Below are 26,634 nucleotides of genomic sequence, written 5' to 3'. Positions count from 1 at the left end.
AATTTCCCAACCAAACCAAACAAGACATCATCATAACTCATAATCAACTCATTTCCGACTATCAGAATCCAACTCAACCGGCGGCGGCGGCGGCGGCGGCGGGTACTGCTGTTGCTGCTGATGCGCCGTCATATCCCAACTCCAATGACTGGCAACGGGCATACTCTGCTGCGGAGGCGGCGACCCATGTCTCGCATACGGGTACGGAGGCGACGCCGTAGCAGCATGGGTCATATCCGGACTTGCGATAAACATTCCCGATTGATGATCGGCCGTCATCGGCTGGAACGTGGGTTCATGTTCGCTCTTGCGTGCGTCCGAAGGTGCGGTTCCGGGTGCGTTGTTGAAGAAGGCCCAGCGGGCGGTGCGTTCGGAGCGACCGTCTTGTGAGGACATCCATTTCTTGTAGACGCGGTTGCGACCGAGGACGAAGAAGAGCGCCACGAGGACTGCGATGAAGGCGACTGCGCCGACCACGATGCCGGCGATGGCGCCACCGCTGAGTTTTGATGATGAGTTGTCGGATGACGAGTTGTCGTCGCCTTCTGCTGGGACTGGTTCGCCGGGGACGAGCTGAATGGGGGAGTCTAATGCGCTTTTGTTCTGTTCGTCCCAGGTCATAGTTTCGTTCTGTTTGCTGTCAGCACCGCAGATGACATGGGGCTATAGGGATATAATACCGGATTGATGGCTCCCACCATCCCATTTACGTTGCATGAGTCTATCGCGGTACAATAAAAGAACGTCGGCTATAGATCTCATCAGCACTACATCTTGAACAGCTCGATAGGAAATCTTACCTCCGTATCATTGACCCTCAAAGTCCATGTCGGTGCCTGTATCCAACTCGTTAGATACCGCGTAGAGCAAAAAAACACAAACAACTACTCACCAGTCCGTCTAGAAACCCGCCATCCTCGTTAAATTCATTGAAAGGCCCAGAGTAGAAAATGTCCTTCGCCGCCGGCACACACGGCTCCAGGTACTTTGCCTGCACAACCGAATGGTTTCTTGGATAGAACTCGAAGACGATTGTATCCCCGACACTGGCGTTGACAGTGTTAGGAACATATTGATGCGGGTTTCCCCTGGGGCCGACTTTAATCGTATGAGGTCCACCGGTTGATGATGTTGTTTTTGTTGAAGTCTGAGTTGATAATGTTGTTCTTGTCGAATCTGTTGTGGGCACTGCTGTTGTGTGCGTTGTCGACGGCGTCCCCATCACAGCCGGCCCAACCCCAGATGGACTATCCTCGGCCACGACGAGAGCCACCAAGGCCAGTAATAACACCAGCGACCTGACCATTGTAGGAAAATTCATAGATACCCTCTGAACACCGTGACCGCCAGAGTGCGAGAAAAGTTAAGAAGGAAAAAGTACCCCAGACGAGCGACACGACAGCGAGGTTAAAGAAAACCCACCACCAGCTTCTCTCGTATTCCTTTGTCTGAGGGCACCAACGATATGGAACGCCATTCCTTCGTGCCATACCGGAAACAGCAAGAGACAGCCAACAAGTCTTGGCCCACGCAGTCTTGTGTATCCCGAGATGCGTTCCTTTATCCCTCATGCAACACGCCGCAGGCCCCGCATAATCGGGCAGTAAATCGAAGGCAGGTCTGCCCGAACGTGCATAGATCGTATTTGGAATACGAGTTTCTCTGTTGGAGTCTGTCAGAGATCGCGACAGCCTTGCAGGATAGATCTTCCCCTCTTCAATATATGTTTAATGCTTTTCCGGTGTCATTGATTTGGTTCTGTGTACTGCCGAAACAAGGTTGGCATGTCTTTGTCCGCATCGGTTACCATGAAAAACGGCCTCGGTCAGCCATTGTAAGACCCTTGAAGCTCAGGAGTACCAAGTACCACGTGTCAATCCTTGTGCTTTGTACAACTGTTCCTGGCATGTTCTGAGGACAAATCTTATGATTCATGCCGGATTGGGAGGAAAGGAGTGGTCTGCAACACCGTTAGCCTGGATTAACAACAGCGGGACAATCAACAAATCCTTAAAGAGATACCTGAATGAGAGACTCAAGGGATATTCGCTTTTTCTGTGTCACTGAATGATTCAGACGTTATATCCGACTCCTTTGTCGGGACGTTGTCGGGACTGGTCTCAGCCACTGAAAGAGAAGTAAGCGATAAGACTTTGGCGATGGATCACTGCCCTAATGAGTATACGGTCCAAATCCTATACATTTTGATGCTATACAATAATACAATATGCTATGCTGATCCCAATTAAGCCTAATTCCGGAATAATCTCAATCCACCCTCCTCACGATCCTCGTCGCTCTCCTCAGCACTGACATCATCCTCATCCCCTTCACCAAGCATGCCGCTAGCCGTCCGACCAAGCAGCGAGGCAAAGAACTCATCCCGCGCACGGGTAGTCCAAGTACCCCGGTCCTCCGGTGCCATGAAGTTCTGGAGTTTCTCATGCACGTCGAATCGCATCTTGCGGCCCTTGGAGGCGCGGGTGTCGACGTTTGCTTTGCGGTTCTTGTCGTTGCGCATGCCCGTTACGGGGTGGATGGAGAGCTTGGAGGGGAGTTGAATGTGAAGGGTGTCGAGGCCGTTGGTGATGGAATCGGATGAAATGCGCTGCTCGACTAGCTCGCGGAGCAGAGTCTGGTAGAAGATGCTATCGTCGTAGATTGGCTCGTCTCCAGTTGTAGCATTTCCGTTGGCATTTCGTGCGCGCTTCGCCGATCGCTCGCCGGCTTCGGATGCAAGTTGCGCATCTAGGACCGCGGTGATGGTCTGCTGACCAGAAGCGCCAGAGCCAAGCAGCTTTCCACGGGCATTAGGGAGAGAGGCGCTAGACCCGCGGACCTTCACAGACCACTTATCGAGAACAGTGCGGCGGTGGGCGACGGCGTCGGATTCGAGGTCGGCCATACGCTGCCACAACGAGGCTGAGGATGTCGTAGGTGACACAGGGGAGGGTCGTTTGCGTTTCTTCGATTCGCCAGATTGTGCGTCGGCTAGTGCATATCGCAGATCTTCGAGCGTAGACCAGAGTGCCAGGGCGGCCGATTCAGCGGATTTGATAGCTTCGGTGTCGACATCTTCGGCATCCTTCGCGGCAACGGAAAGCTGGTTGACTGCCGTCAGCCCCTTTTGTAGCTTGATCCGAGTGTTCAGAAGAGCATCGAAGGTCTTGCGCTGTTGCTTGACAGCCTTTCCTTTGACTGCGTCTGCCTTGGCTGCCTGTGAGATACTGGCCGCAATCGATTTTTGGTCCGTGGCCATCAGCTGGCGCAGCTCTTCTCGGTCGTCTCCTTTGGGCTTGCGATCGTCTTCATCTTCATCCTCATCCTCATCCTCGTCGTCGTCGTCTTCCTCATCTTCGGACCCATCCTCACTATCCTCGTCCTCAAGACCATCCTCGCCTTCAATGTCCTCCGAGCCATCGGTTTCCATGCCGTCCTCATCCTCATCCTCATCCTCATCCTCCGACTCTAGCTCTTGTTTTTGCTTCGTCTTCTTAGGTGCCTTTGCCTTTGGCTTCTCCACCTCCTCCTCAGACTCCCCTTCGCTGTCATCCTCGTCATCCTCCGCATCTTCTAAACCAACATCCTCCTCGTCATCATCATCCTCACCCTCATCACTCGACCGCGCCTTGAACGGATCATCATCGCTATCCTCCTCAAGCGCATCTCTGCTAACCTTCGATCCGGCGTATTGTTTCCCAAGGTTAATCGGTTCTGGTTTGCGGAGTTTCGATTTTCTGCCGCGCAAGAGTTAGATATATTCTCAATCGTAAGTTAATTCCAGTGTTGTAAAATGAAACTCACCCTACAGCCTGATAATGCTCCCTCCCCGCATCGCCATCCTCACTCTCCCCCGATTCCTCATCATCGCTCTGGCCATCTTTCGCAGTGTCCAGATCCTCGGGGTCGAAGTCTGTCGCATCGAGATTAGTCGCGCATTCAAACGATCACTTCAATGAGAAAATCGGGATAAAATGCATACCCTTAGGAGTCGGATCATCCAGCTCGGCAAATTGCTCAGCCAGCGACTTCGATTTCGATTTCGGTGCCATTTTATCTCGCTTTGCTGTATTGTAGAGAAATCGCAAATGGAAGAAATTATTTTATTTTTTTCTCGGCGGAGAACAAAAAAATCGGGATGCGGTATCGGATAAACTACTTTAATGTGGTAATTCTATATCTAGTTTGGGGTAGTTGTTCCAGGCGGTGAGATTTTCACAGGCAGTATTTTATAACATCATCTCCAATCATCGTCTTAACAACCCTCAACACAAGTAGAGAAAAAAGAGAAATGGGCATGATGCAGCGGAGACTTTTTTCGATGTGCAGAGTGCTTCAGCATGATAATCCACTAGTGAGTATCTCTTGTTCTAAGAAAGTAATGCGAATGTTAACGCTATTAGGGCCTACCTCGCTCCGGCACCCCGCCGTCACTCCGGAGCCGGCGCGGATTACCGGAGAAGCGCAAGATTCGAGATGTGAAGAAGGTTATTGCAGTTTCGTCTGCGAAGGGTGGTGTCGGGAAGTCGACGGTAGCAAGTACGTACATCGTCACAAAACCAACACACTGGTGTGGAATTTGGTTCCGAGATGCATCACCGTTTTATACAATGCAATGCAAGCTAATACACGACAGCAAATCTCGCCCTCTCCTTCGCCCGCCGCGGAATCCGCACCGGCATCCTAGACACCGATATCTTCGGCCCCTCGATCCCGACACTCCTCAATCTCTCCGGCCAGCCGCGGCTCGACGAAAGTGCGTCCCCTCCGTTCAAACCTCAACCTCAATCCTACATCTAGATACTAACGGGTACAGACGACCGCCTCCTCCCCCTAACAAACTACGGCCTCAAATCCATGTCCATGGGCTACCTCCTCCCATCCCCAGAACAAGATCCCGCAGCAGACATAAACACCAACCAAACGCCAATGGATACGACGCCGATCTCCTGGCGTGGATTGATGGTTACGAAGGCGATGCATCAGCTGCTACATTCTGTATCGTGGGGTCCACTGGACGTGCTTTTTCTGGATCTTCCGCCGGGGACGGGAGACGTCCAGCTCACCATAAACCAAGAGATCATCCTCGACGGCGCGGTGATCGTAACCACACCACAAGATATCGCGCTGCGAGACGCAGTTCGCGGATTCGGGTTGTTTAGTAAAATGGACGTTCCTGTGTTGGGTATGGTGAGAAATATGGCCTTCTTCGCATGTCCGAACTGCGGACATCAAACGCGGATTTTCTCGCACGGTGAACATCACCATCACGGCGACGACCCTGAAGACTCGGGTGTCGTGGCGCAGTGTAAACGGCTCGGTGTGCAGTTCCTCGGTGATATCCCGCTTGATGCGAAGGTGTGCGAGGATGCGGATAGGGGTGTGCCGACTATGGTGAGCGAGGAGAGTGAGGAGAGGAGTGTTAGGAGGAAGGCGTTTTTGGATGTTGCGGAAAAGGTTGCGGGGAAAGTTGGTTTAAACTGGTAGATGGGATGGAATTGAGATAGACGGTTAGATTGTATTTGTAGTGTATATATACCCAAGATGATTTCTAGTATCGTGACAGATTGACGTTCTAAATACAATGCAGTATGCAAGATTTCCAAGAGAACAAATGGTATCTAAACAATGAAACAAAAAAAGTCAGGACCAGCCTGAAATATACAAGATAACAAAAGTGAAGGCAATTCAGAGCCTTAACCTGTCATGCAGAAAAACTAGAACTCATCCGCAGTCCTAAAAACATCCCTCTCCGGCATCTTCGGACGCCCATTAGCAGCTTCATCCGCACCACCCACAAACGACACAGCATCGATATCACTCGCCGTACGGGAGAGCGCATCGATGGACCGGCGCGCATCAATCGATTGCCGAGCAGAGCTAGTGCCAGATGCAAGAGGAATAGCCCCGACAACGCCGGTGGAATTCAGCAATGCCCTCGTGCTTGCGTTATCGAAAGTTGCACCTCCGCCGGTATTGTTGGTGACAGCGAGGGACCTTTCATCCGCGATGGTACTATTTGCGTCTTCGGTTGGTGCGATTGAGCCGGTGTATGAGGAAGTGGGACGGTGGGACTTCGATATCCTTGATAGGGAGGTATCAGAGGCAGAGGCCGGGAGAGTTCCCGCTGCGTGGAAGAGAGCGCGCGTGCTTGCGTTTTCTTCAGTGGGGGTGTTTTTCTTGTTGTCGTAGTCTGGGAGGACTAGGAGTGGGCTACCCAGTGGTCTGTCGAGGGAGGATTTGTAGGTCATCGGGGAGCCTGGTTGGCTTAATCCGGATTCGTCTCTGTTAAGCTCGTTTGTTGGGCGTTTGCGCTGCTCGGCGAGGGTTTTGTTCGCTGTGTCGGCGTCGATTTTGATGCCTTTGGGGCCGGTGTTAACCGTAGGCTGAACATCAGAGGCAGGTTTAGTGGACTTCTCCGGTGGAACAGGTTTCGCACCCTCATCTGAAGATGAACTCGCCCTAGAAGCACGAATCTGTCCCGTATCGACAACACTCTTCGTATTACCACCACCTTCCTTCCCAGCCTTTCCGACGAGCCGCTTATCATGCTTACTAGCCCAAGAACTCCACATCGTCATCAGATAACTCTTCCTCTCCCGTCTCGGCGGCAGAACACCAGGCGCTTCCCGTCTCGCGGCCAACGAGCTTGGTGGCGGCGTCTCATCCTTGAAGTTCTGGAATTGATGATACAATTCTCTCATCCGCTGTTTCTGCACGCGCAGCTTCTCTTTGGCGAATTTGTCGTCCCATTCTTGCTTTGCGGCTATCCAGCGCTTCACGAGTACCGGGTTGAATGCGCCGACTTGGGATGCTGGAATTTGCAATGCTTCGAACGAGGATGGCGGGTCAAGGGGGTAGACGTGACCACGTTTGTCGACTCGTTGGCGGATCATATGGTTTTCGAAGTCGGGTAGGGGGTCGCCAGCTTTGCCAATGGAGCCTACGGCGTGTCGCGGTGCATGTTTCTCTGTATCTCCGGATGTCGAGGATGCGGATGAAGACGAGGTGTGGTCGTCAGGGGACGAAATCGCAGGGTCATTGTCGGCCAGAATTTCAATCTCCGTATTCTGCGCATGAGCAAACGCCCACGCGCCAAACTGTGAAATTGAACGGAACATGTACTTTGCTGGACGGGAGAAACTGAGAGTCGGCGCGACATGGCAAAGATTATCCCAAACTTGCAGCTGGACACATGTAGGCGGGTACTTGCTCAAGGTCTCCCCATTCGGATCATACTCGTCGAGGTAAACATCGCCAGGTGGGTATGCGGTAGGATGCGCAGCCTTGTGGGCAAAATAGATCTGCTCATCGCGCAGCATCTCACCTCCTCCAGTGAGGACCAGCAGCGGTGGTAGACCGCCAAGAGACGGCTGTAAAGCCGGAGAAACGAGAGGATGAGACAGAAGCTGGTTCGTCGTGTACATGTGGATTTGGTCCTTGATTTCGATAGTTTTGCCATCCACGTTGATGGAGACACTGCCGGCTACTTCCTTCTCGGCGCCTTCTTCATCTTTCTGCTGGCCCGGATACGCATGTCCCTGACCACCAGTGCTGTCCCGCGACGTGTAGCCTTTCTTCGCAGTATCTTGTGCTTGGCTATCCTGCTTTGGCATTGCTTCTTCTGTTCCGCTTTTCGCATCGGTATCTTTGCGAACTTCCTTCTTCATGGTGAGGATTTCGTCAGAGTTGGGCGGCGGCCATGCTTGGGACGGTTTATGTCTGAAGCCGTATGGAGGGATATAGTCGAATGGGTTATTTGCGATGATACTAGGGAAGGAGTGGGTAAGATCAACCCAGGGAGAAATCAGAATTCCACCGGCTGGGAGAGGCAAGCCCTGGTCGCGAATAGTGACAAGCAGGCTGAATGGTTAGCATGGTATTTGGTCTCTCATAGTAGCTGACTTACGAGAGCGCCATTCCTCCACCCGCAGAATCACCGGCAAAGATGATTTCCTTTGGCTCGTATATGCTCAAAAGCCAAAGATACGACGCCAAACAGTCCTGTAAACTGCAAGGGAACGGATATTGTGGAGAGAGACGATATTGCGCTGTAAACTTAGCTTGACACTCAACAACGGTACAGCCATGGACGGTCACTCACTACCACAGTTAGCAAAACTCAAATCAAACAACCGGGTAAAGCATACCGTGCAAAAACTCTCCCCTTCAACTTCCTCGCATGCCTCTGCATCTGATACCGATGCGTATCCACACTTCCGAAAAAGTATGCACCCCCATGCACATACAGAATAATGCGATTCCTCCCCTTAAGTTTCTCCTCCCCAACCTTCTTCCTTTCATTATAATCATCCCGCATCTCAATCCACTCCCCTCTCAGATCCTCAGCCGGCCCACGCCATTGCCACCACTCCTCTCCACCGATATCTTTTATCCCCTTCGGCCCGAGTTGCGCAATTAACGTTTTCGCCGCGGAATCGAGGTACTTATCGGAGATGCTGGCAGGCTCGGTCCTCACCCAGTGCGGACTGGGAACCCATTGGCGGGAGAATTCTTGGAGGTCTTCGACGGGGTATTTCGACGCGAAGACGAGGAATTCGCGCATGACATGAATGCCTTCATCGTAGGAGATGTGGACGGAGGGAGTGTTGTGCAGGGATTTGCGGTGGAAGTACTGTTTTTGTCAGTGCCATTGATATAGGCTCGGCCAGAATGAGGAACTCACGTGGGAAAACCAAGTGGAAATGACAGTAGGAGTCAAGGCCGCACTCAATGCAACGGTCTTGAATGGCATTATGTACTCGTCAGTACTATATACAAGGTACCAGGGATGGACCGGGATGCAACGGCCAAGGAACGACAGTAGTGAAAAGACAGATATATATCCAAAGAGCGACAGGCAATAAACAAATAGACACGTATAAGGGCAAAGAGAGGAAAGAAATGGTTATAAGAATCGGCAGGAAAAAGAAATACAGGGGACCGATGCAATGATGTCATACACGCAGGGGGCGCACTAAGCCTGATTGGGATACCCAGGGGGATGCACAATTGGCGAGATCCGAATAGAGTAGGATAAGCTAGATTACTACAGTACGGAGTAGATCGATTGAGCTGAACATCTGCAAGACAACTCATCAGTGTGTACGTGGCAGCGAGCAGTATTGTGTGAAGTATGTACGCATTTGTAGTCAAGATCGACTGACAGATCCACTGTGGACATTGCGACTGACGTTTAATTTCGCGTGTGTCAATCTGGACTTAATTTATGCCACTATCTTTACCCAGGGGTAACTACTCTGTACTACTTGTAGGTAGACATGGAGGTAAATGTAACTATAACTTTTGAGGCTGGATAAGCTAATGTACAAGTATTTATGCAGTGCATAATTACGTCGCCGTCGCCGCCACCAACCACTACAAATACACCTCACATCTCGTCAATCCTTCACTAACATCACAACTGCAATCAAACATCAAACTACAACCACAATGGCAGAACCATCCACAATGAAAGCCTGGCTCTACACCACCACCACCAACGGCCTCGAGAAAAACCTCACCCTCCACCCCTCCGCCCGCACCCCAGCAACCCCCGGACCCTCACAACTCCTCATCCGCGTCCTCTCCGCCTCCATCAACCCAGCGGACTACAAAGTTCCGGAGATGCCAATAGTCTCTCGCGTTTTAGTCTCCAAACCTGCATCGCCGGGGATGGATTTCGCAGGACGGGTTGTTTCTACCGGGCCGGAGGTTAGTGGGTTCGAGAGCGGACAGTTGGTGTATGGGACGACTATACCCACGCAATTCGGGTCGTTGGGGGAGTATATGGTTGTCGGGAAGGATAATATTGCTGTGTTACCGGAAGGAGTTGAGCCTGATCAAGCGTCTACGGTGGGGGTTGCGGCGCAGACGGCGTATCAGTCTCTCGTGCCGTATGTTTCGAAGGGGCATAGGGTGTTTGTCAACGGTGGTTCTGGGGGATGTGGGATTTTTGCGATTCAGTTTGCCAAGGTTGTTGGATGCCATGTTACCACTACGTGCTCGTCGCGGAATGTGCAGTTTTGTAAGGATTTGGGCGCGGATGAGGTTATTGACTACACAACGGAAGATGTCGTGGGAGTCTTGAAAGGACAAGGCCAAGTATACGACCATGTCATCGACCACATTGGTCTCCCTGAGAATCTCTACAATGAGAGTGACTCGTTTCTACGTCCTGGAAAGGCGTTTGTGCAGGTTGGTGCGGCGTCGATGTCCGTTTTTGCCAACAGACTTGTCTGGCCTGGTTTCTTGGGCGGAGGGAAGCGGAAGTATGTCATTTTCATGATGAAGCATAAGAAGGAGGATATCGCGCAGATTGGAGAATGGATGGGCCAGGGGAAGGTCAGGGCTGTGATTGACAGCACCTACGAGTTTGAGGACGCTGTCAAGGCGTTTGAGAAGCTTCGTACCCAACGGTCTAAGGGGAAGATCGTTATTCATGTTTCTGAGTAAACGAAATGCTTTTATGATAGTATACATCAATTCTTGCGCCTCAAAAACGTCAATGCGCCAATAGCCATCGCATCTACTCCCGTACGCAGTGTTGGCTGCAGTGCCGGAGCAAAATACGGCGAATGGTTACCAGGCAACTCATTCAGAGTCCCATTCGCCTCAGCCTCATCCCACTTCTTCTCATCAATACCACCAAACGTCCACATAACATAAGGTGCACCAACAGCTGTCGCAAGAAGACTGAAATCCTCACTAGCAGTAGCAGGCTCCGGCTCAACCATATTCTCTTCGAAATAACTTCCAAACGTCCCCTTGAGCTGCTCAACCATCTCATCATCGTTGATCGTAGCAGGCGACGAAATAGAACACTCGACCCGCGCGTCCTTAACCGCTCGTCCAGCATGACACTCAGCCTCGATAATCCTCTTAATCGACGCGATGACGTTCTTCCGCACTTTTTTATCGTAGGTCCGAACATTAAGCTTCAAATCCAACACGCTGGGGATAATATTCGACGCATGCCCCGACTGAATACTCCCACAGCTAACAACCGCCGTCTCCCCAGGCGCCACCTCCCGACTCACAATCCCCTGCAACCGCGTCACAATCGACGCCCCAATCAAAATTGGATCAACAGTCGTATGCGGCGCAGACCCATGCCCACCACGCCCATAGATCCTCACATCAAACGCATCCGCGGCCGTCAACAACCGCCCGGACTTCACACTCACACTCCCCGCCCTCATCTTAAGCACATGCTGCGCAAGCACAACATCGGGCTTCGGAATCTTCCCGTAAAGCCCATCGTCAATCATCCCCTTCGCCCCATTCAATTCCTCCTCCGACGGCTGGAATACAACAACCAGTGTCCCACCCCACTCCTCCTTCGCAGAATGCAAAAGCGACGTCGCGGCAACCATAGCAGTAACATGGAAATCATGCCCGCACGCATGCGCAACAGGTCGCTCAACACCGTTCCTATCCTTCATCACGCGAGTACTCGCATACGGAACGCCCGTCTCCTCCTCCATAGGCAGCGCGTCCATATCCGCGCGTAGCAGGACGGTCGGTCCATCGCCGTTCCGGAATACACCAGCGACACCGTATCCGCCAATATGCGTGTGGACTTCAAAATCAAGGCTGTTGAGGTATTCGGCGGCGGTGGTGGAGGTGCGTTCTTCCTGCCCGGAGAGTTCGGGGAAGCTGTGGAGGTTGCGGTAGAAGCCTTCGAAGGTTCTCATTTCGGGGCGGTATTTTTCGATGAGGGCGCGGAGGGCGCCGTCGTTGGGGTCTGCTCGTTAGCTGGGTTTACACGAGGATGCGTAGTATAGCTTACCTTTTAGTGGCATGGTGGGCAATTGGTTGGCAATATGTACAACGATGGCTTTACACAATGGCTCAATAGCTGAGGAAAACAGGAGGACACTTGTTACTATATAGACTGCAAAAAATGCGGGGAGAGAACGCCTGCTCGTTATCGCTAGAATCGTCGGCTATTTGCCCAATGACGCATTCATCGTTATCGGCTCGGCAAGGGTCCACTACGAGTAGTAGCGAGCAAGAATAGCTCGGCTAGTCGTATATACAGTGTACGGAGTAATTATCGGAAAGAATAAGATAGGAAATATGTCAAACGACAACGGGGTGGAAAAGATCGCGATGAAATGTAGATCGAGATCGGATCTGATATCGTCATAGCGCGTCCGGCCGAAATGGTAATCCGGACCGTCCCCGTAACTACAATTAACTATGTTTACATATCCACTGCAACAAGGATCCACCAGCGTTGAATGGAAACCCTAGGAGCCATATATATTCTATCTACGGCCTATTTATAGTGGTACCATTATAATGATTCTCTTAAGTAAATGAATGCCAATTTGGTATATGCAGACATCTACTTCGTTGAGCACCATACTCCTGCTCCTTAGTCCTACAACCTTTGGGGAAGCTGGTCAGCACCAATTCAAATGACCCAGATTCTTCTCATCCAGCCGGACTCAATAGATAGTCTATCACCATTTCCTGGTGCTGGCTAGTTTCATATTTAAGAGCACACTGGCCACCTCCGCCGCACTTTGCACCGAAGCCCATTCGTTGTGTGATGAGAGAAGCTCCTTCGGAATCCCAATTCAGACGAAAGAATAACCAACTAGACCTTGAGGGTCTATTTCTCGAGCCAGTCAGCGAATTCCGAAGGGAAGTGCTTCAAGATAGCTTTCCCCACGCTGACAATTGAAATGCTTGCACATGCCTCCATTCTGATTGGCGACGTCGGACTATCACTGAATACAACTCGGTCTACAGCAGCAAGTTTGGAATCTACTCGCCTGGTTGTGGATTGGAGAATGTGATGCTGTGCTGGGGCCATGATGAGTATCTCTACCACATTGTCAAAGATCAATCCACTATCCCTGCTGAGGGGTTGGCTATGATCCGATACCACTCGTTTTACCCATGGCACCGCGAGGGCGCTTACCATGAGTTGATGAATGAACACGACGAGAAAATGCTCGAGGCTGTGCGGGCGTTCAACCCCTACGACTTGTACAGTAAGAGTGACGAGGTTCCGGATCCTGAGAAGCTGAAGGTTAGTCTTCCCTTGTTATATCTCGATTGGAGCCGCTGACACGCAGTTTTTCAATAGCCTTACTACAAGGAGCTCATTGATGAGTACTTCCCAAAGAAGGTCCTTAGATGGTAAACGGGACGTTACATAGCTCAGCGCAAATTGGTTATTAAGTTTTGTGTATTCCTGTATTTCTCGCCTTCTAAGTTTGAAAATTTTCCTCTCCAATTGGGTTTCACTCGGAGTATTACCGGGAAAGTCCATGGCCTTTTTTGTAGTACGTTTAAAGAGAGTAACTCTGTCGCGAAGATATTGAGGAGGATCGGCGTACTGTCCTATGCCCGCATGATAGATAAGTGATTACTTCACTAGCTCGTCCCTATCAGATAGAGCATTCTCTTCAACGGAAAACGACACCGACCTAGATTAAAGTGTAAGGATCATTGACTGGTCTCGGAGAATGAAGCCCGAGTACTTATTCCTTTCTCGTGGCGCAGAGCTCAACGGAATTATCACCGGAAGAACATCACTTAATCGGCGTCCTTGTCAATGGTTGTTGGCAACCTTCTTATAATAGAAAAGAAGTGGATAGATTATGGGTGAAGAATCCCACGGCGACATGAGTTGCTCTCCGAGTCATTGTGGGGGTATAGGAATTATGCTATCATTATTTGACTACGTATGGGTGGATGACACAAGCAGTGACATGTTTTGAGGGCTTTTCTTGACAAACCGGACTCCATAAATGTTCATTTCGAGTACCTAGCTAAAGAGTTCTAGCAAGCATCAACAAACACCAACTCTATCTATTCTACAACCCCCTCCTCATTAAAAACCAATTTCTCACCAGTAACCAAGCTCCGCTGCAACGCCTGTCCAACAGTCACAGCCTTAACCGAGCTTTGAAGGGTAATCGGCGTCGGCTTATTATCCAAACAACATGCCGTAAACTCCAGCGCCTCAGTGACAAAAGCTTCCCTGAACCGCTCATAGTAATGCTGCGGAAGCTCGCGCCTTGCGCCCATCGAGTCATGGATCTCAACATGATTCTTCCGGCCTTCCATATTAACTCTCAAAGACCCCTTTGTGCAAATGATCTCCGTGGTGTCTTCCTGACCAGCTGCCATCATGCGCGAGCAATACAGAGAGGCAATCCTCCCACCGACAAACTCAATTGTCGCGAGTGCATTGTCTCGGTCATTGCTGATTTCCAGTCCCGGATGGACAGCTGCGACTCCGACGGCTTGCAAACTCTTGATTTGGCGATCTTCTCCAAAGAACCAGAGCATGAGATCGATGTCGTGGATCGAACAGTCGACGAAGATGCCGCCGCTGGTTTTGGCATACTCTACAAAAAAGCCGGACGAGTCGAGGAGATCGGCGGTTTGCGAACGAAATACCACTGGCTGGCCATAGTCTCCTTGTGCGATTCTCGCGAAGGCCTCGCGGTAAGACGCGTCGAAGCGTCTTGAAAAGCCACACATTACTTTCTGGTCGGGATGGGTTTGAAGTGATTTATTATAGGCGTCGACCACAGATTGCGCCCATCCAGAGGTCAGTATAAACGCACGTAGTGGTCACGACTGGGACACTCACAATGCCAACATCAATGCTGAGCGGCTTTTCGCAAAGAACATGCAGCCCCTTTTCAATAGCCTTCAACGTTTGCTCCGCATGGACAGCAGTAACACTCGCGACCACCACCGCTTGCAGGTCTTCTTTCTCAAGCATTTCTTCATAGTCGTGGTAGGTCTTTACGCCTTCGAGGTTCTCCGCTGCCCATTCGCGTTCCCTTTCATCGGGGGTACTGGCTGCCACGACAGTCACCCGGGGCGTGAGGGCAAAATTAGCAGCGTGACGCTTGCCTGTTGTTTGTTAGAATACGCAATTTTTGGATTCTGTGAGCGTGATTCGTACCCATTCGGCCAAGGCCGGCGATGGCAACTCGGAGCTTTTGGTTCGGCATGTTGAATATATGTTAAAGGAGGAAGTACGAAGGGTTCGTTGATGCATACCAAATAACAGTAAGTCCTTTATTAAATAGGAGGTCCTGATCTGCGATTTCCGAAAATGGTGGGGTTGTGTGGTCGGAACTGGAAATCCGAGTTGAATGTTGAGGGTATGCTTACTCTCAGGGCGTCATCGAGGCGGAGTACTAACTTGAGAGAAAATTCATAGCAACAATGGCCACTAGTATTAACAAGGACGGAGAAGGGTGGATAGAAGCAAAGCCCGAGTGCTCGAAACGACAAACTGGGATTGCCCTATTTCACCCGAGGTAACTATCTCCCAACCTGGATAGTAAGCTCAGATCCGGGTATGAGAATCCGTTTTTTGACCGTCGAATCTGGCGAACAAACAGCGTAAGTTTTGGTTATGGGATGCATTGGATATTTTCAAGTAAATCGTGTGTGCTTCGGGCATGGACATCTCCTTCGGCCCCTTTGAACTTGGTTCCAAATCTAGACTGAGGATAATGTCGTGAAAGTGAATATGGAGGATATGGATTTAACGAGGTTGAGTTATTGAGCTCTGCAAGGCTAAGAGAATATTGCCAAACGTGTCCGTAGCTAGCGCATCTACTAACTCGCATGTTCTGGCAAAAGAATGCCCGAATTCGGAAGCAAAGAATAAAGACCTCCTTCACAATTCTCCGGCAACAACTGCCCATCCGCCATAAGCATCCAATCCAAATCACCATCCAACTCGAGGTCAGTATGTCGTGTACCATGGACTTGTCCTTTATCTATGCCAGAGAAAACAGCACCGGACCAATCCGAGGTACGTGCCTGCTTCTGAGAAGCACACATGATTCCACCATTCGATCTTCCTGAGAATCTACAGCTAGACCGGGTCCTCATTTCCCACTGCTGCTGTAACCGTATCAAAATATCCTTTGCGCGCCTTGCACTCTGCCAGGACAGAGCGAATTCATCAAGGGCCCGGAAGCAGGTGCTTAGGTGGATTGCGATGTCGTTATCTTCGTGAGTGGGGTATTTGCATACTGCAGCGAAGAGGAGAAAGAGAACGGCGGAGGAGGTGGTCGAGACGGCTGAGAAGTTGATTCGTCGAAGGGTATATCTTGTCTCGTATAGGATTAAGATCTTGGCGATGGCAATGGCGGATTGGATGCACATTTCTCGCGCGTGCAGGTATCCGGGGCCCTTTGGGGGTTGGGGCTGGAGGTGGCCTTTTGACATCCAGGGTCGGTGGGCGTAGATGATATTTTGGTAATATTGCATGCTGCGTGGATGCGGTCAGAAATTTGAGTTAGTTTGATAGGATGATGCAGGCTTACTGGAGCAGCAATACATGTGGAAGATAAAGTGAAGTGTGGTCGCTGAGATTGATCTGTAAAGTTGATGGGAGACTGGCTTTCCAAATTCGAAGCTTTGCTACAATATTTGCATTGAGCTCCTGCAGAACTGCCTTGGAAATACGTGACGTTCCATAGCTGAGAATAAAATATTAGCCATGCAATTCTCATTCGAGAGGCCAAGATCTTACAGGATGTATCCACACGGGGTCATCAGCTCGCAGAGTGTGACCTGTTGTTGAATCACAGCCTCCATACAATCCAACAAGCCGGCATTGGGATTGACGGGGCTGGGGGATACGTAGGGGGTCCATTTGCCGGTTCCCCAGTGATTTGCTTGGTTATCAGGCTTGCCAACAGTCACGTCCTCCATGTTTGTGCGGCAAGGCCTGCCAAGGTAGAACCCCAAAAGACTACATGCACTGTTAGAAAATAAAGCATGCAAGTTGGATTATGGGCTACTAACTGGTCAACCGTGTATGCAGCCCAGAAGACCGTTCGACGAAGGTCTGCGTCAGTTGCAGTGATGGCTCCGCTAGAAACATAAGCAGACATATCGAGATGTAACGCGAGGTCGAAGGCAAGCCGTGTTGCCATTCCTAGGAAATGTCAGATGGTCCAAGAACGAAGAAGCAGACAAGAGATACCGCTATAGAGCCATCCCCGAGCATCTTTTCCATTTCCAATCTCATGGCTGCTCAAGATCACCATTGCCTGGATGGTGGCAACGCACGGACAATCCAATTCAATCTCGAGCAGGGACTTGGCTCGATCTCCGAAAAAGTCGACCAGAGATTTAGGGAATGTGACAAATGTTGGATGATAGCGAGGCTCAAACGCAGCACCAAGTGCACACCTGTCAAAATCGATAAGACATAGTTCACTGCCACTTACAGGTAAAGCAAGGCACTCACATTGCGTTTCGAAGTGCCTCCGAATAGAATGGGGTGTCTCCCATTCCAAGCCATTTGGCCTTCGCCTCTTCATAGACCCTTCGATTAACCACATGGACAAAAGGATCTTGCCAGCTAAAATAGAGATTGATTAAATGGTCCTCCAAGGAAGCAGGAATTTCTGCGCTAGTCCCCAATTGATCTAGACATCGCGAAACATTATTATGTACGTTACGATGCACCTCCATTGTTTCTGAAACTGGCATATCCGCCAGGTTGAAATTAGATGTCGGGCCGCAGAAATGTGTCTGCCCTCCGGGCCCAATTCGCAGGGTCCCAACTCTATTGGAGAGCTCGTCAATGAGGCCTTCAATGTCTTCTGTGTGGCTATTTTCCTCCACGAGCGTATTGTTTCCGCTGAGTACAGGGCTAAATGCCTCAGGGACATCCTCAATTGCTGCAAGAAGTGTTCCACTCGGAGAAGCAGACCCAAAAAAGTGCTGCGCTTCCGAAGAATTTGGCAATTCTCCCAGACCGATATCCCAATCCCAAGCACCCAAGATATTTCCCGGGCTATTGTCCTCCGCGTCCTGGTGTTCTGGAAGCGGTGCTGTCGAAGCCTGACTGTGGGCTGTGGACTTGGACGGCACTTCCTCCACGGACCCCGGCTTAGGCGACGGCTCAGATGGCTGGAGCTCGGTTCCCTCCGATTGATCTGTTGCAGCGGCAGTGATAGGAACCGGCGACGACCCTTGTGAATGCGACTCCGCCTCGTTGGTCGCAAGCGAAGGCCTCCTACTCCCGGCTACATGCTGTGTTAGCGTCGAGTTCACTTCGACCAGTCCAAGTATCTTCAAAATCCTCGTCAACGCTAAATCCTTCTCTTCCGACATGGGTGGTGGCTGAAACCCATTGTCGCGGATGAAGTGGCATAGCTGATCCACTCTACTCGACAGCAATTCGATAGCGACGCGAAGAGGAAGCCTGAAACTGTTAATTAATGGACCTCTTCCTTGAACTTTGCACTTACTTTCTCTTGTCGACATGTTGATAGTGACAGTCCCGATTCCTGTTTGCGCAATTGGAGCACGCTGGGTCACCACCATCACACTGTGAGTGCTAGTCAGTTAGTAGGACCTCGGCACTAGACCCTATGGATCAAAAGTGGCTAACCTTGATTTTGCTCTCGCGACAAGCGAGGCAAGCCATGGTGACATGTCTCCTTTTCGAGGCTTTGACAGGCGGCATTGTTGTACATTTCCTTGACAAGATGCATTTCTGAAAATAATCAAGATCAATCTTAATGAGGGATACTGACGAGATGCGGGGGAAAGAGCGGGGATGTCAAGACTCAAGAGTGATAGGGGACATCTAGCTAACCAGGGCTCTCCCAGCTGAACTAACGAGATGATCAGCGGGTTGATCTCGGAGAATGAAAGCCGAACATTTTCTTTCATCAGTATGTATGGATTTTAAGTTAATACCCCGGGCTTACCCCAGACTGAATCGTCCCCCTATCACAGTGTAGAAATTATACATCCGATGTATCGGCCATATCGGGCTTGCAAGAGTTATATTATGTCTCATTTATATCCATTTCTTCCTGCGTTTAGCAGCTTTGAAGAATGTTGTTTCAAGAGTCTCAAGGCAAGCCTCTCCAATTCGGAGTCACCGCCGCTTGTGGTTCTGGATTCCTCCTTTTTGGCTATGACCAGGGAGTCTTCGGTGGCTTACTCGACAATGAACCTTTCCTCAAGACCTTCGGGTACCCTGGTGCCACGATCCAGGGCCAGATTGTGGCTACTTACGATATTGGCTGCATCATTGGCACCTTGGTGTCCATGTTCTTCGGCGATAGACTAGGGCGCAGACGATGCATTCTCGTCGGGTGCTGTATCCTGATTGTCGGGGCCGTGTTGCAAACTGCTTCTTACTCCCTGGCTCAAATGATTGCTGGCCGTGTGGTGGCTGGTGTAGGGAACGGCATGAACACAGTTGCCATTCCCGTCTGGCAATCGGAAACCGCACGAGCAGATAACCGTGGGAGGCTTATTGTTGCTCAGCTGGTGACGAATATATTTGGTGTCGTGATCACAAATGTATGCCCTCCTGCCCTGCCCCCTACCACAAGAATGAAACTGACCTTTTCCACAGTGGATGAACTATGGTTTCACCTTCATCCCGCACTCCGATGTGAGCTGGCGGTTCCCTCTTGGCTTCCAATGCTTCTTTGCAATCATCACCATCTCCCTGGTTCTCATCACCCCAGAGTCTCCTCGTTGGCTGGTGATGAGAGGTCGTGTCAGCGAGGCGCATAATATCCTCGCACGACTCCTGGCCAAGCCAGAGGACGACCCTGCGGTGCTCGATGAAGTCCAAAGCCTGGATGCTACGGTGCACCACGAGGCAGAAGTGCAGCAATCCAGTATCCTCAAAGAAATCTTCGCCAGTAGCAACAAACAACAAACACTCCGCCGAATGCTCCTCGGAGCAGGAACCGCCTTCTTCCAACAAATGGGAGGAACAAACGTGATTACATATTACTTACCTGTTGTTTTGACGCGAAGCGTCGGGCTCAGCAACCGCATGGCCTTGATCCTGTCGGCGGTCGACTCGATGTCGTTAATGTTCTGGGGCTCGCTCGCCAGCTTGGTCATCGACCGAGTTGGTCGAAAACGCCTGATGCTGATGGGAGTCACTGGGAGCAGTATCTGCTTCGCACTAGTCGCCGTAGGACTGCGCTATGGCGGAACAGACAACAAAGGCATGTCGATCCTCGCTGTCGTGTTCATTTTCGTGTACTACGTTTTCTACGGCCTGTCACTCCTCTCGATCCCATACATGTACCCGGCGGAAATCAACTCGCAGAAGATGCGGAACATCGGTACCTCACTTGCCACGACGGTGAACTGGGTCTTTGTTTACCTGGTTGTTGTGGTCACGCCCACAGCCATCGAAAGCATCCACTGGAAGTATTACATGCTCTTTGCCATTTTTAACGTCTGCTTTGTCCCGATTATCTGGCGGTTCTATGTTGAGACTGCCAATCTTTCTTTGGAACAGGTCGACCGTCTGTTTGAGATCAAACACGAGGTTGGGAAAGATATGAGCTGGTCTGAGGTGACGAGGATTGCCCGCACGGAGACACCGGTTGGGCTTAGGGATGTGAAAGCTGCCGAGGCTGAACATTGTGAGAATGTGGCTTAAATATTGAATAAGATAGGGTAGCGTTATAGGTACTGGTTTTGCGACAGAGTATCGCAGAGCTATCTGGTGAAATTTGTGCATGTTCATGTCGATATCGTGTCGTTGTGACTTTAATGATCTCACAGTTATTTCTGTATATATTTTTTTTCTTGACTTAAATTCCCCTCGTAGGCCTGTCCAGAGTAACACCAGTTTCTATATCTAGGTTCCTCATCTAACTCAGAGCCTGAATGTCATTGTTGAAGGATTACAATAGACGTTGAGCAGAAGGAAAGGGGCATGAGTCATATTATAACAGTGTATTTACATCACTCAGTAATCCTAAAGCGACGTCTTCTCTAATTCCACCTTAAGCTTCCCCCACGACTCAATCCCCCTCCTCGCAGCAGTTTCCACCGAAAACCCCTCCTCCCTCATCCTCCGATCAAACACCTCCAACGACACCCACCCCTCAAACCCAGCGTCAACAATCCACGTCCTAGCAACATCCACGACAGGCATATACCCACCCAATTCCGACTCCAACGGAAACGGCCGAGCATGTTTAGACCAGGTGAATTCCGGCGCCTCGCCTTGTAGATACCACGGATGTTTGTTGGAAAAAGGTGGATCGAAGCGTTCTCCGTCGGAGAATTGTAGGTAGAAGATTTTGTCGAGTGGGCAGTGGTCTTTGAATCGACGGAGAGATTGTGCCAGGTCATTATCAGCGTTGGGGAGTTTGCCGGATGCTTCAAACGGACTGGCCCATAGCTTCGTGATGACGTGGAAATTGTCCAGACACAGGCCGAAGTTTGAGCGGCTTACCTGTTCCACTACATATAGCGAGTCTTCCCATGTGGAATAATATGTTCCCCAGGACAATGCTTCGTAGGCGATTGACACGACGGGCTGCTCCGCGCTGCCAATATCTGCGAGTTTCTGCAAATCCGAAATACGCAGTGCCTCGTCGCCGGCCGATTCCTCAGCCTTGTAGTGTGATGGAATCTGGAGATAAAGAGCACCGAGCTTTCTAGCAATGCCGACCCAGTGCTTTGCGGTCTCGAGCCGCTTCTCCAGCGGCGTGGAGGAGCCCTCGAAGTTCTCGAAGGGCGCGAGTGAGACGATTGCCAGTTTGTGGTTGGCGCAGAGTTCTTTGATGGTCTCTGCGGCTGTAGATATGGACAGATTGTTTGTCTCGGCATAGGCGCTCAGATCAGGATATACGAGCTCGATACCGGCGAAGCCATGCTGTGCTGCGGCAAGGATCTTTTGGTCGAGGGTGTGGGTGGCATGTTGGCCTAGGGATACGGTGGCGATGGCGATCTTGTTGGATACCATTTTGACAATAGGCCTCTGGAACAATTCTGGATTGGTCATTCCAGATGAGTTGAATCTCCTGTTATATCATTTTGCTTTCGGGGTATGAATCCCGATTTTCTTCTTCCAGTGCACCGCGGAATATCACCCGGACATATTCTTCCGATTTTCTCTTTCCAGTGGGCAGAATCCCGGGGATGGGTCTAGAAGGTCTCAAAGCTGCACGGTCTTGCTGTCCTGACGCCTCTGAATATAGGACCACGCCTGGGATCTCTGGGTCAATGGTCTCTTCATTGTCTCTACGAGTGGGATTCGACTTGTATACAGTAACATCTTCCCCTAGGTCCTTTGCCTCCGGGGAAAGCAGAGGGCATCGTCGCTGGGGTCTGCTGCGTTAATAGTAAATGCAAATTTAAATATCAGAAAGAGTAATATAAGAGATATATCAAATGAGAGGGGGAGGGAATATATCACGATTGCTTCGAACTGTAGATCGAGATCGGATCTGACATTTTCATAGCGCATCCGCCCGAAATGGTAATCCGGTCTACTCCGTACAGCTACAGTATGTTTACATATTCCCTCTGGAGACCCTTCGAACACCCCTACTATCAATTACTTAGTATCAAGCACGGAGTAAATCTCACTGACAGCTCAAATCCAACGACCCCTAAACTCGGCACCCCCGAACCCGCTCAGCTCAACGCAGGGGCAAAAACAACCAGGATCAGACAAAGAAAACAAGGCCCCGTTTCAAAGAGCTGTCAAAAACATATTCACTGACAGAGCAGATGATTGGTTGCTTCATGGTGTATCCAAAGTTAATGCTGGTAGATTCTTTGATATGGAGGCTGTGAATGCATGTTTTCTTTTGAGTGATATTGGAGTGAATGTGATGGACTTTCCTATATATAGGAGGTGTCTCTTCTTCCTTGATTTTCTTTTGCAACCTTTCTTCTCTCTTACCTAACTGTAAATCCTCCTCAATCTCGATACTCATACTCATACTCAATCCACCAACAAAACCAACATGCACCTCAAATCCCTCCTCGTCGCCTTCACGACCCTCACCACCGTCACCGCCAGCGCCATCCCTGACTCCCTGCGCACCCTCAAGACCCTCGAAAAGCAGGACGATGGCAATTGTGGCCAGATATGCAATGGACCCGGCAGTTGCTTGGTCGAGTGCACCGTGTGCGATATCGACACGTTTACTTGCGTTAGTGAGTATCCCCTTGCGTCGAGGCGATGGATTGAAGCTAATGTTGAGTAGAGGAGTAGGTGATAGTATTTGATATGTGGAATACGACGTGATATGTCTATTGGGAGGGTTATATGGTTGGGTATTGGTTAGTTTTGACATATTCGGTTGTTAGTCGGGTATACTAACCGGAGCAGGTGATTTTGGATACAACAATTGAGTCAGGCTCAGGTGGAAAGTACATGAAATGGATTAGGAAAATAATACGAATAATTGGATATTCTTTGGACCACCAACACTCTGTATTCCGTACTTCTGTCCCGCATACCAAGCATCATGCTGTACCTGGCATGCTAAGCAATGCACTACGTACGCGGACCGGAACGAATACCATCTTGCATTGTAATACTCCGTGGCATGTCGATGTAGGCCTACAAAATCATCCGGTACCTGACATGAGGTTACTCAATGTAACAATCCGGCATTCAAGTAGCACTTCAACGTCTCCCCACGTGGCTCTCGTCATGTATCGTAACTGACATTGACATCTAATTGATGGTCGGCGTTTAGATCGCCGACCTGTTCACGCCATACCCTAGAAAATATATACCATCAAGGTCCTCAATCCTACTATAAAACCGGTCGATCTCCAGATCTACATCTATCTCTGTACACTGTAGCTCTACCAATTTTTTCCACGTCAAATAGTATCAGTACCGATATCAAAATGCTACAGAATGAAATCCCATCGGCGATGCACAATCCGGACCTCCGCATTACCCCGCCAGCATCGCTACTTATAAATGACTGACCTGGTCACTTCCGTCACTACTCCTCTCTGTATATATCAACGTACATATCAACAAAAAAACAATTCAACCCTGAAAATCAATCCGAAAATGCCTCTAACAGGATCCTGCATGTGCGGTTCTATCGGCTATGCTGCTAAGTGTATGCTGCCTTGACAAGCTACCTCGCATATAACCCGATGCCATAGTAGATGCTGATACAATGCTAGCGGAACCTCTCGTCACGGCTCTCTGCCACTGCACTGATTGCCAGAAGGTAGTCTCTTCTTTTCCGCTACTATGTATGAATAGCTAATAGCAACACAGTGGACCGGCGGCCCCTGCACTTCCAATGTCGTTGTACCACGCGACTCGTTCAGTATCACGAAGGGTATTTCCTATCCCCCGGTGTCATCTCAAGACAATAATCCCTTGACTTATTCAATTCATATAAAGGGAACCCCAAACACTGCGATGTAACCGGCAAGTCAGGTAAAAACAACCGCCACTTTTTCTGCCCCGAGTGCGGATCAAGTCTCTACACCGAGCTCGAGATCATGGCCGACAAGACTATTATCAAGGCTGGGACGCTGGATAATGGGGAGACTGGTCTTCAGGGCCATGTGGACGTTGAGTTCTATGTTAAGGATCGGGTGGGTTTTGTGCCTGCTATTGAGGGGGCCAAGCAGGAGACAACTATGTAGTAATTATGCTACACTGATCAATCAGAAATAGATGCCATCAAGGTCCTCGGTTAAACTAAGCTACTGGATTAGCTACTATAAAAGCAGCATATCTCTTTCTAACCCTCTACCCCCGAAAAAAAAAAAAAAAAACACTGTAGCACTGATATATCGAACCATCAAGAAAGTACGAGATGGCGATGGAACAATCACTCCCGTGCGTTCATATTACCCCGCCATCATGCAAGATACACTACACGGCTATAAATAATAGATGACCTGGTCACTTTTCTGCTGCGCTACACTAATCACCGGTTTCAATCAGCCTGGAAGAATAGTACGACAGAATGACTTTGTCCGGATCTTGCATGTGTGGTGGTATCGCCTATGCTGCTGAGTGTATGTCTCGACTCGATAGTGCGGAGTTATTCGATACTGAACTAAACTGATGGTACCAGCGGAGCCCCTCATCACGGCTCTCTGCCACTGTATCGACTGCCAAAAGGTACTCTCCGTCATAGCTTGTATACGAAATCAATGTCGACTCTAACAGCACCAGTGGACCGGCAGCGCCTTCACCTCCAACCTCATGGTCCCCCGCGACTCTTTCAGTATCACAAAGGGTACTTTACCTACTTTCCCATCTCCCAGTGTGTCATTCCAAGACAATAATAGTCTAATCGATACATATAGGAAACCCCAAACACTGCGACATAACCGGAAACTCGGGCAAAAACAACCGCCACTTCTTCTGTCCTGACTGCGGCTCAAGTCTCTACAGCCAGCCTGATATCATGCCTGATATTACTACTATTAAGGCCGGGACGCTGGATAATGGGGAGAATGGACTGAGGGGGCGTGTAAATGTGGAGGTTTTTGTTAAGGATCGGGTGGGGTTTGTGTCGGGTGTTGAGGGGGCAAGGCAGGAGAGGACTATGTGAGCTGTACGGAGTAGTACTATTCGGACTGCGTGATGTTGGATAAATATGTCAAGTCAGACACTGTCAAACATGTGTCAAGATGTCTTTCCGTGCAGCATTCCATTGCATGTGGGTCTACCCATACATACATACATACCCACAGTGGACCGAACCACAAAAAAATCTGAACCACCGTTTGAACCGTTTCCATTCCAAACCAGACAACGATTCAACCACAGCAAAAAGAGCAAAAATGAAAGCCGAACGCGGGGGTCGAACCCGCAACCTTGAGATTAAGAGTCTCACGCTCTACCGATTGAGCTAGCCCGGCTAGTTCTTGTTATGGTGTTTGGGTTGCGCGGTTGACATGCGGCAACAGTCGGTTCGCTCTCTCGACACTCGGCATTGAGTTAACGCCGGGTCGATAAACTTGTCGCTGAACGTGGTGCGTGGAAGGACGTCGTGGTCAAAGTGTTTCATGATGCGCCAGCTGTATTCTTCGTCCCGCGCGCGTAGGTAAACGTTTCGAATTCGATAGCGGTCGAGACAAGAGGCCAGTGCTATCAGAATATATATCCGGATGCCACGTTATCAACACATCGACGGGCGCTGTTCTAGAACAAAACATCAACATGCCCATAGTCTAGACCAGAACAGTCAACATCACATGCATCAGTAGAGCCGCAAACAAACCGACAACAGTCTGGACCAAGTCGAGCAAGCCACAGTACACCGTACAAAAGACCGTCTAGATCAGAATCCATAATTCATAATCCAGGATTCGAGATGACTGCATCGGCCCCTGCATGCAACCGTAGAGTGTGGCTTCAATGGCAAATGAAGACACAGCCCTGGTGATCCCACACGAGCTGTGGCTGAGCCGAGCGCTATGAGATGACCAGTCTGCCTGAGCGGGTGGACGAGGCTGAAAGGTGTTCATGACCGGCGCTTTTTCATGGCGGTAGTCACTTGGTTCAGAATGGCTCTTGGTAAATATAGAAGCTTGAATGCATTTTTAGAATGCGCTTGGGGCCGAATGTGTTGGTGATGGATGGGCTTGGATTGGTTCGTTGTTGGCGATGAGTGTATGCACTAAGAGTCCAGGACGGGAACTTGTTGTTGCTGCCTGCAAGAGTAATCATTCAATAATGTTCGTGATTTAGAGTGTTGCAATCTGAAGAAGTGATGACATGGGAGTAAGATAGGAGTAAGAACAGTTGGACTGTACTTGTAGAGAATAGGTGTCTACCCCGTAGATAGGCGTTTGCGGAGGGGGTGGCAGTACACTCCAGCCACAGTTGAATAG

General features: G+C 50.1%; 13 protein-coding genes and 1 non-coding gene across 14 annotated transcripts; 6 read left to right on the top strand and 8 right to left on the bottom strand.

The window, feature by feature from the left end:
• Window positions 1-48: 48 nt before the first annotated feature.
• ASPGLDRAFT_122323 (uncharacterized protein) lies at window positions 49-1,222 on the bottom strand (the record flags this gene model as incomplete). Its single annotated transcript, XM_022540315.1, has 4 exons — window positions 49-630; window positions 681-749; window positions 801-836; window positions 893-1,222. 4 exons carry the CDS (start codon window positions 1,220-1,222, stop codon window positions 49-51), a joined length of 1,017 nt encoding a protein of 338 aa, XP_022402911.1.
• A 730-nt stretch (window positions 1,223-1,952) lies between these two features.
• On the bottom strand, window positions 1,953-4,082 carry ASPGLDRAFT_146394 (AATF family protein). The gene is made up of 3 exons (XM_022541882.1): window positions 3,983-4,082; window positions 3,805-3,913; window positions 1,953-3,737 (listed from the first exon to the last, which is right to left on the bottom strand). The coding sequence occupies exons 1-3, from the start codon at window positions 4,050-4,052 to the stop codon at window positions 2,252-2,254; spliced, it is 1,665 nt and encodes a 554-aa protein (XP_022402910.1). The 5' UTR covers window positions 4,053-4,082; the 3' UTR covers window positions 1,953-2,251.
• Window positions 4,083-4,297: 215 nt separating this feature from the next.
• ASPGLDRAFT_122812 (Mrp/NBP35 family ATP-binding protein) lies at window positions 4,298-5,487 on the top strand (the record flags this gene model as incomplete). The annotated part of the gene is made up of 4 exons (XM_022540360.1): window positions 4,298-4,354; window positions 4,404-4,539; window positions 4,637-4,756; window positions 4,817-5,487. The coding sequence occupies 4 exons, from the start codon at window positions 4,298-4,300 to the stop codon at window positions 5,485-5,487; spliced, it is 984 nt and encodes a 327-aa protein (XP_022402909.1).
• A 230-nt stretch (window positions 5,488-5,717) lies between these two features.
• On the bottom strand, window positions 5,718-8,755 carry ASPGLDRAFT_65346 (lipase/esterase family protein; the record flags this gene model as incomplete). The annotated part of the gene is made up of 4 exons (XM_022548889.1): window positions 5,718-7,863; window positions 7,910-8,058; window positions 8,162-8,635; window positions 8,687-8,755. 4 exons carry the CDS (start codon window positions 8,753-8,755, stop codon window positions 5,718-5,720), a joined length of 2,838 nt encoding a protein of 945 aa, XP_022402908.1.
• A 716-nt stretch (window positions 8,756-9,471) lies between these two features.
• ASPGLDRAFT_65345 (NAD(P)-dependent alcohol dehydrogenase) lies at window positions 9,472-10,455 on the top strand (the record flags this gene model as incomplete). Its single annotated transcript, XM_022548888.1, has 1 exon — window positions 9,472-10,455. The coding sequence occupies one exon, from the start codon at window positions 9,472-9,474 to the stop codon at window positions 10,453-10,455; it is 984 nt and encodes a 327-aa protein (XP_022402907.1).
• Window positions 10,456-10,481: 26 nt separating this feature from the next.
• ASPGLDRAFT_24344 (putative zinc metallopeptidase) lies at window positions 10,482-11,804 on the bottom strand (the record flags this gene model as incomplete). The annotated part of the gene is made up of 2 exons (XM_022543379.1): window positions 10,482-11,746; window positions 11,792-11,804. The coding sequence occupies 2 exons, from the start codon at window positions 11,802-11,804 to the stop codon at window positions 10,482-10,484; spliced, it is 1,278 nt and encodes a 425-aa protein (XP_022402906.1).
• Window positions 11,805-12,748: 944 nt separating this feature from the next.
• ASPGLDRAFT_122161 (uncharacterized protein) lies at window positions 12,749-13,159 on the top strand (the record flags this gene model as incomplete). Its single annotated transcript, XM_022540296.1, has 2 exons — window positions 12,749-13,045; window positions 13,103-13,159. Coding segments are annotated over 2 exons (354 nt in total), but the record flags the coding sequence as incomplete, so codon positions are not given.
• A 581-nt stretch (window positions 13,160-13,740) lies between these two features.
• On the bottom strand, window positions 13,741-15,027 carry ASPGLDRAFT_45257 (uncharacterized protein). Its single transcript, XM_022546201.1, has 3 exons — window positions 14,942-15,027; window positions 14,621-14,889; window positions 13,741-14,568 (listed from the first exon to the last, which is right to left on the bottom strand). The coding sequence occupies exons 1-3, from the start codon at window positions 14,988-14,990 to the stop codon at window positions 13,831-13,833; spliced, it is 1,056 nt and encodes a 351-aa protein (XP_022402904.1). The 5' UTR covers window positions 14,991-15,027; the 3' UTR covers window positions 13,741-13,830.
• Window positions 15,028-15,606: 579 nt separating this feature from the next.
• On the bottom strand, window positions 15,607-18,450 carry ASPGLDRAFT_65342 (uncharacterized protein; the record flags this gene model as incomplete). The annotated part of the gene is made up of 8 exons (XM_022548887.1): window positions 15,607-16,267; window positions 16,323-16,478; window positions 16,532-16,753; window positions 16,807-16,939; window positions 16,988-17,196; window positions 17,255-18,217; window positions 18,264-18,343; window positions 18,418-18,450. The coding sequence occupies 8 exons, from the start codon at window positions 18,448-18,450 to the stop codon at window positions 15,607-15,609; spliced, it is 2,457 nt and encodes an 818-aa protein (XP_022402903.1).
• Window positions 18,451-18,858: 408 nt separating this feature from the next.
• ASPGLDRAFT_122902 (sugar porter family MFS transporter) lies at window positions 18,859-20,440 on the top strand (the record flags this gene model as incomplete). The annotated part of the gene is made up of 2 exons (XM_022540364.1): window positions 18,859-19,332; window positions 19,388-20,440. 2 exons carry the CDS (start codon window positions 18,859-18,861, stop codon window positions 20,438-20,440), a joined length of 1,527 nt encoding a protein of 508 aa, XP_022402902.1.
• A 274-nt stretch (window positions 20,441-20,714) lies between these two features.
• On the bottom strand, window positions 20,715-21,812 carry ASPGLDRAFT_45255 (sugar phosphate isomerase/epimerase family protein). Its single transcript, XM_022546200.1, has one exon. It carries the CDS (start codon window positions 21,794-21,796, stop codon window positions 20,762-20,764), a length of 1,035 nt encoding a protein of 344 aa, XP_022402901.1. The 5' UTR covers window positions 21,797-21,812; the 3' UTR covers window positions 20,715-20,761.
• A 2,024-nt stretch (window positions 21,813-23,836) lies between these two features.
• On the top strand, window positions 23,837-24,429 carry ASPGLDRAFT_122339 (GFA family protein; the record flags this gene model as incomplete). The annotated part of the gene is made up of 4 exons (XM_022540316.1): window positions 23,837-23,888; window positions 23,956-24,002; window positions 24,053-24,116; window positions 24,182-24,429. 4 exons carry the CDS (start codon window positions 23,837-23,839, stop codon window positions 24,427-24,429), a joined length of 411 nt encoding a protein of 136 aa, XP_022402900.1.
• A 255-nt stretch (window positions 24,430-24,684) lies between these two features.
• ASPGLDRAFT_45251 (GFA family protein) lies at window positions 24,685-25,557 on the top strand. Its single transcript, XM_022546199.1, has 4 exons — window positions 24,685-24,807; window positions 24,867-24,913; window positions 24,968-25,031; window positions 25,102-25,557. Exons 1-4 carry the CDS (start codon window positions 24,756-24,758, stop codon window positions 25,347-25,349), a joined length of 411 nt encoding a protein of 136 aa, XP_022402899.1. The 5' UTR covers window positions 24,685-24,755; the 3' UTR covers window positions 25,350-25,557.
• Window positions 25,558-25,586: 29 nt separating this feature from the next.
• Window positions 25,587-25,659, bottom strand: ASPGLDRAFT_t64. Its single transcript has one exon. It is a non-coding gene; the product is annotated as a tRNA-Lys (tRNA).
• Between the last annotated feature and the right edge of the window lie 975 nt (window positions 25,660-26,634).

This window comes from Aspergillus glaucus (assembly GCF_001890805.1).
Source record: "Aspergillus glaucus CBS 516.65 unplaced genomic scaffold ASPGLscaffold_6, whole genome shotgun sequence".
NCBI classification, from domain to species: Eukaryota; Fungi; Ascomycota; class Eurotiomycetes; order Eurotiales; family Aspergillaceae; genus Aspergillus; species Aspergillus glaucus.
This window is presented reverse-complemented; position numbering and strand designations above follow the sequence as displayed.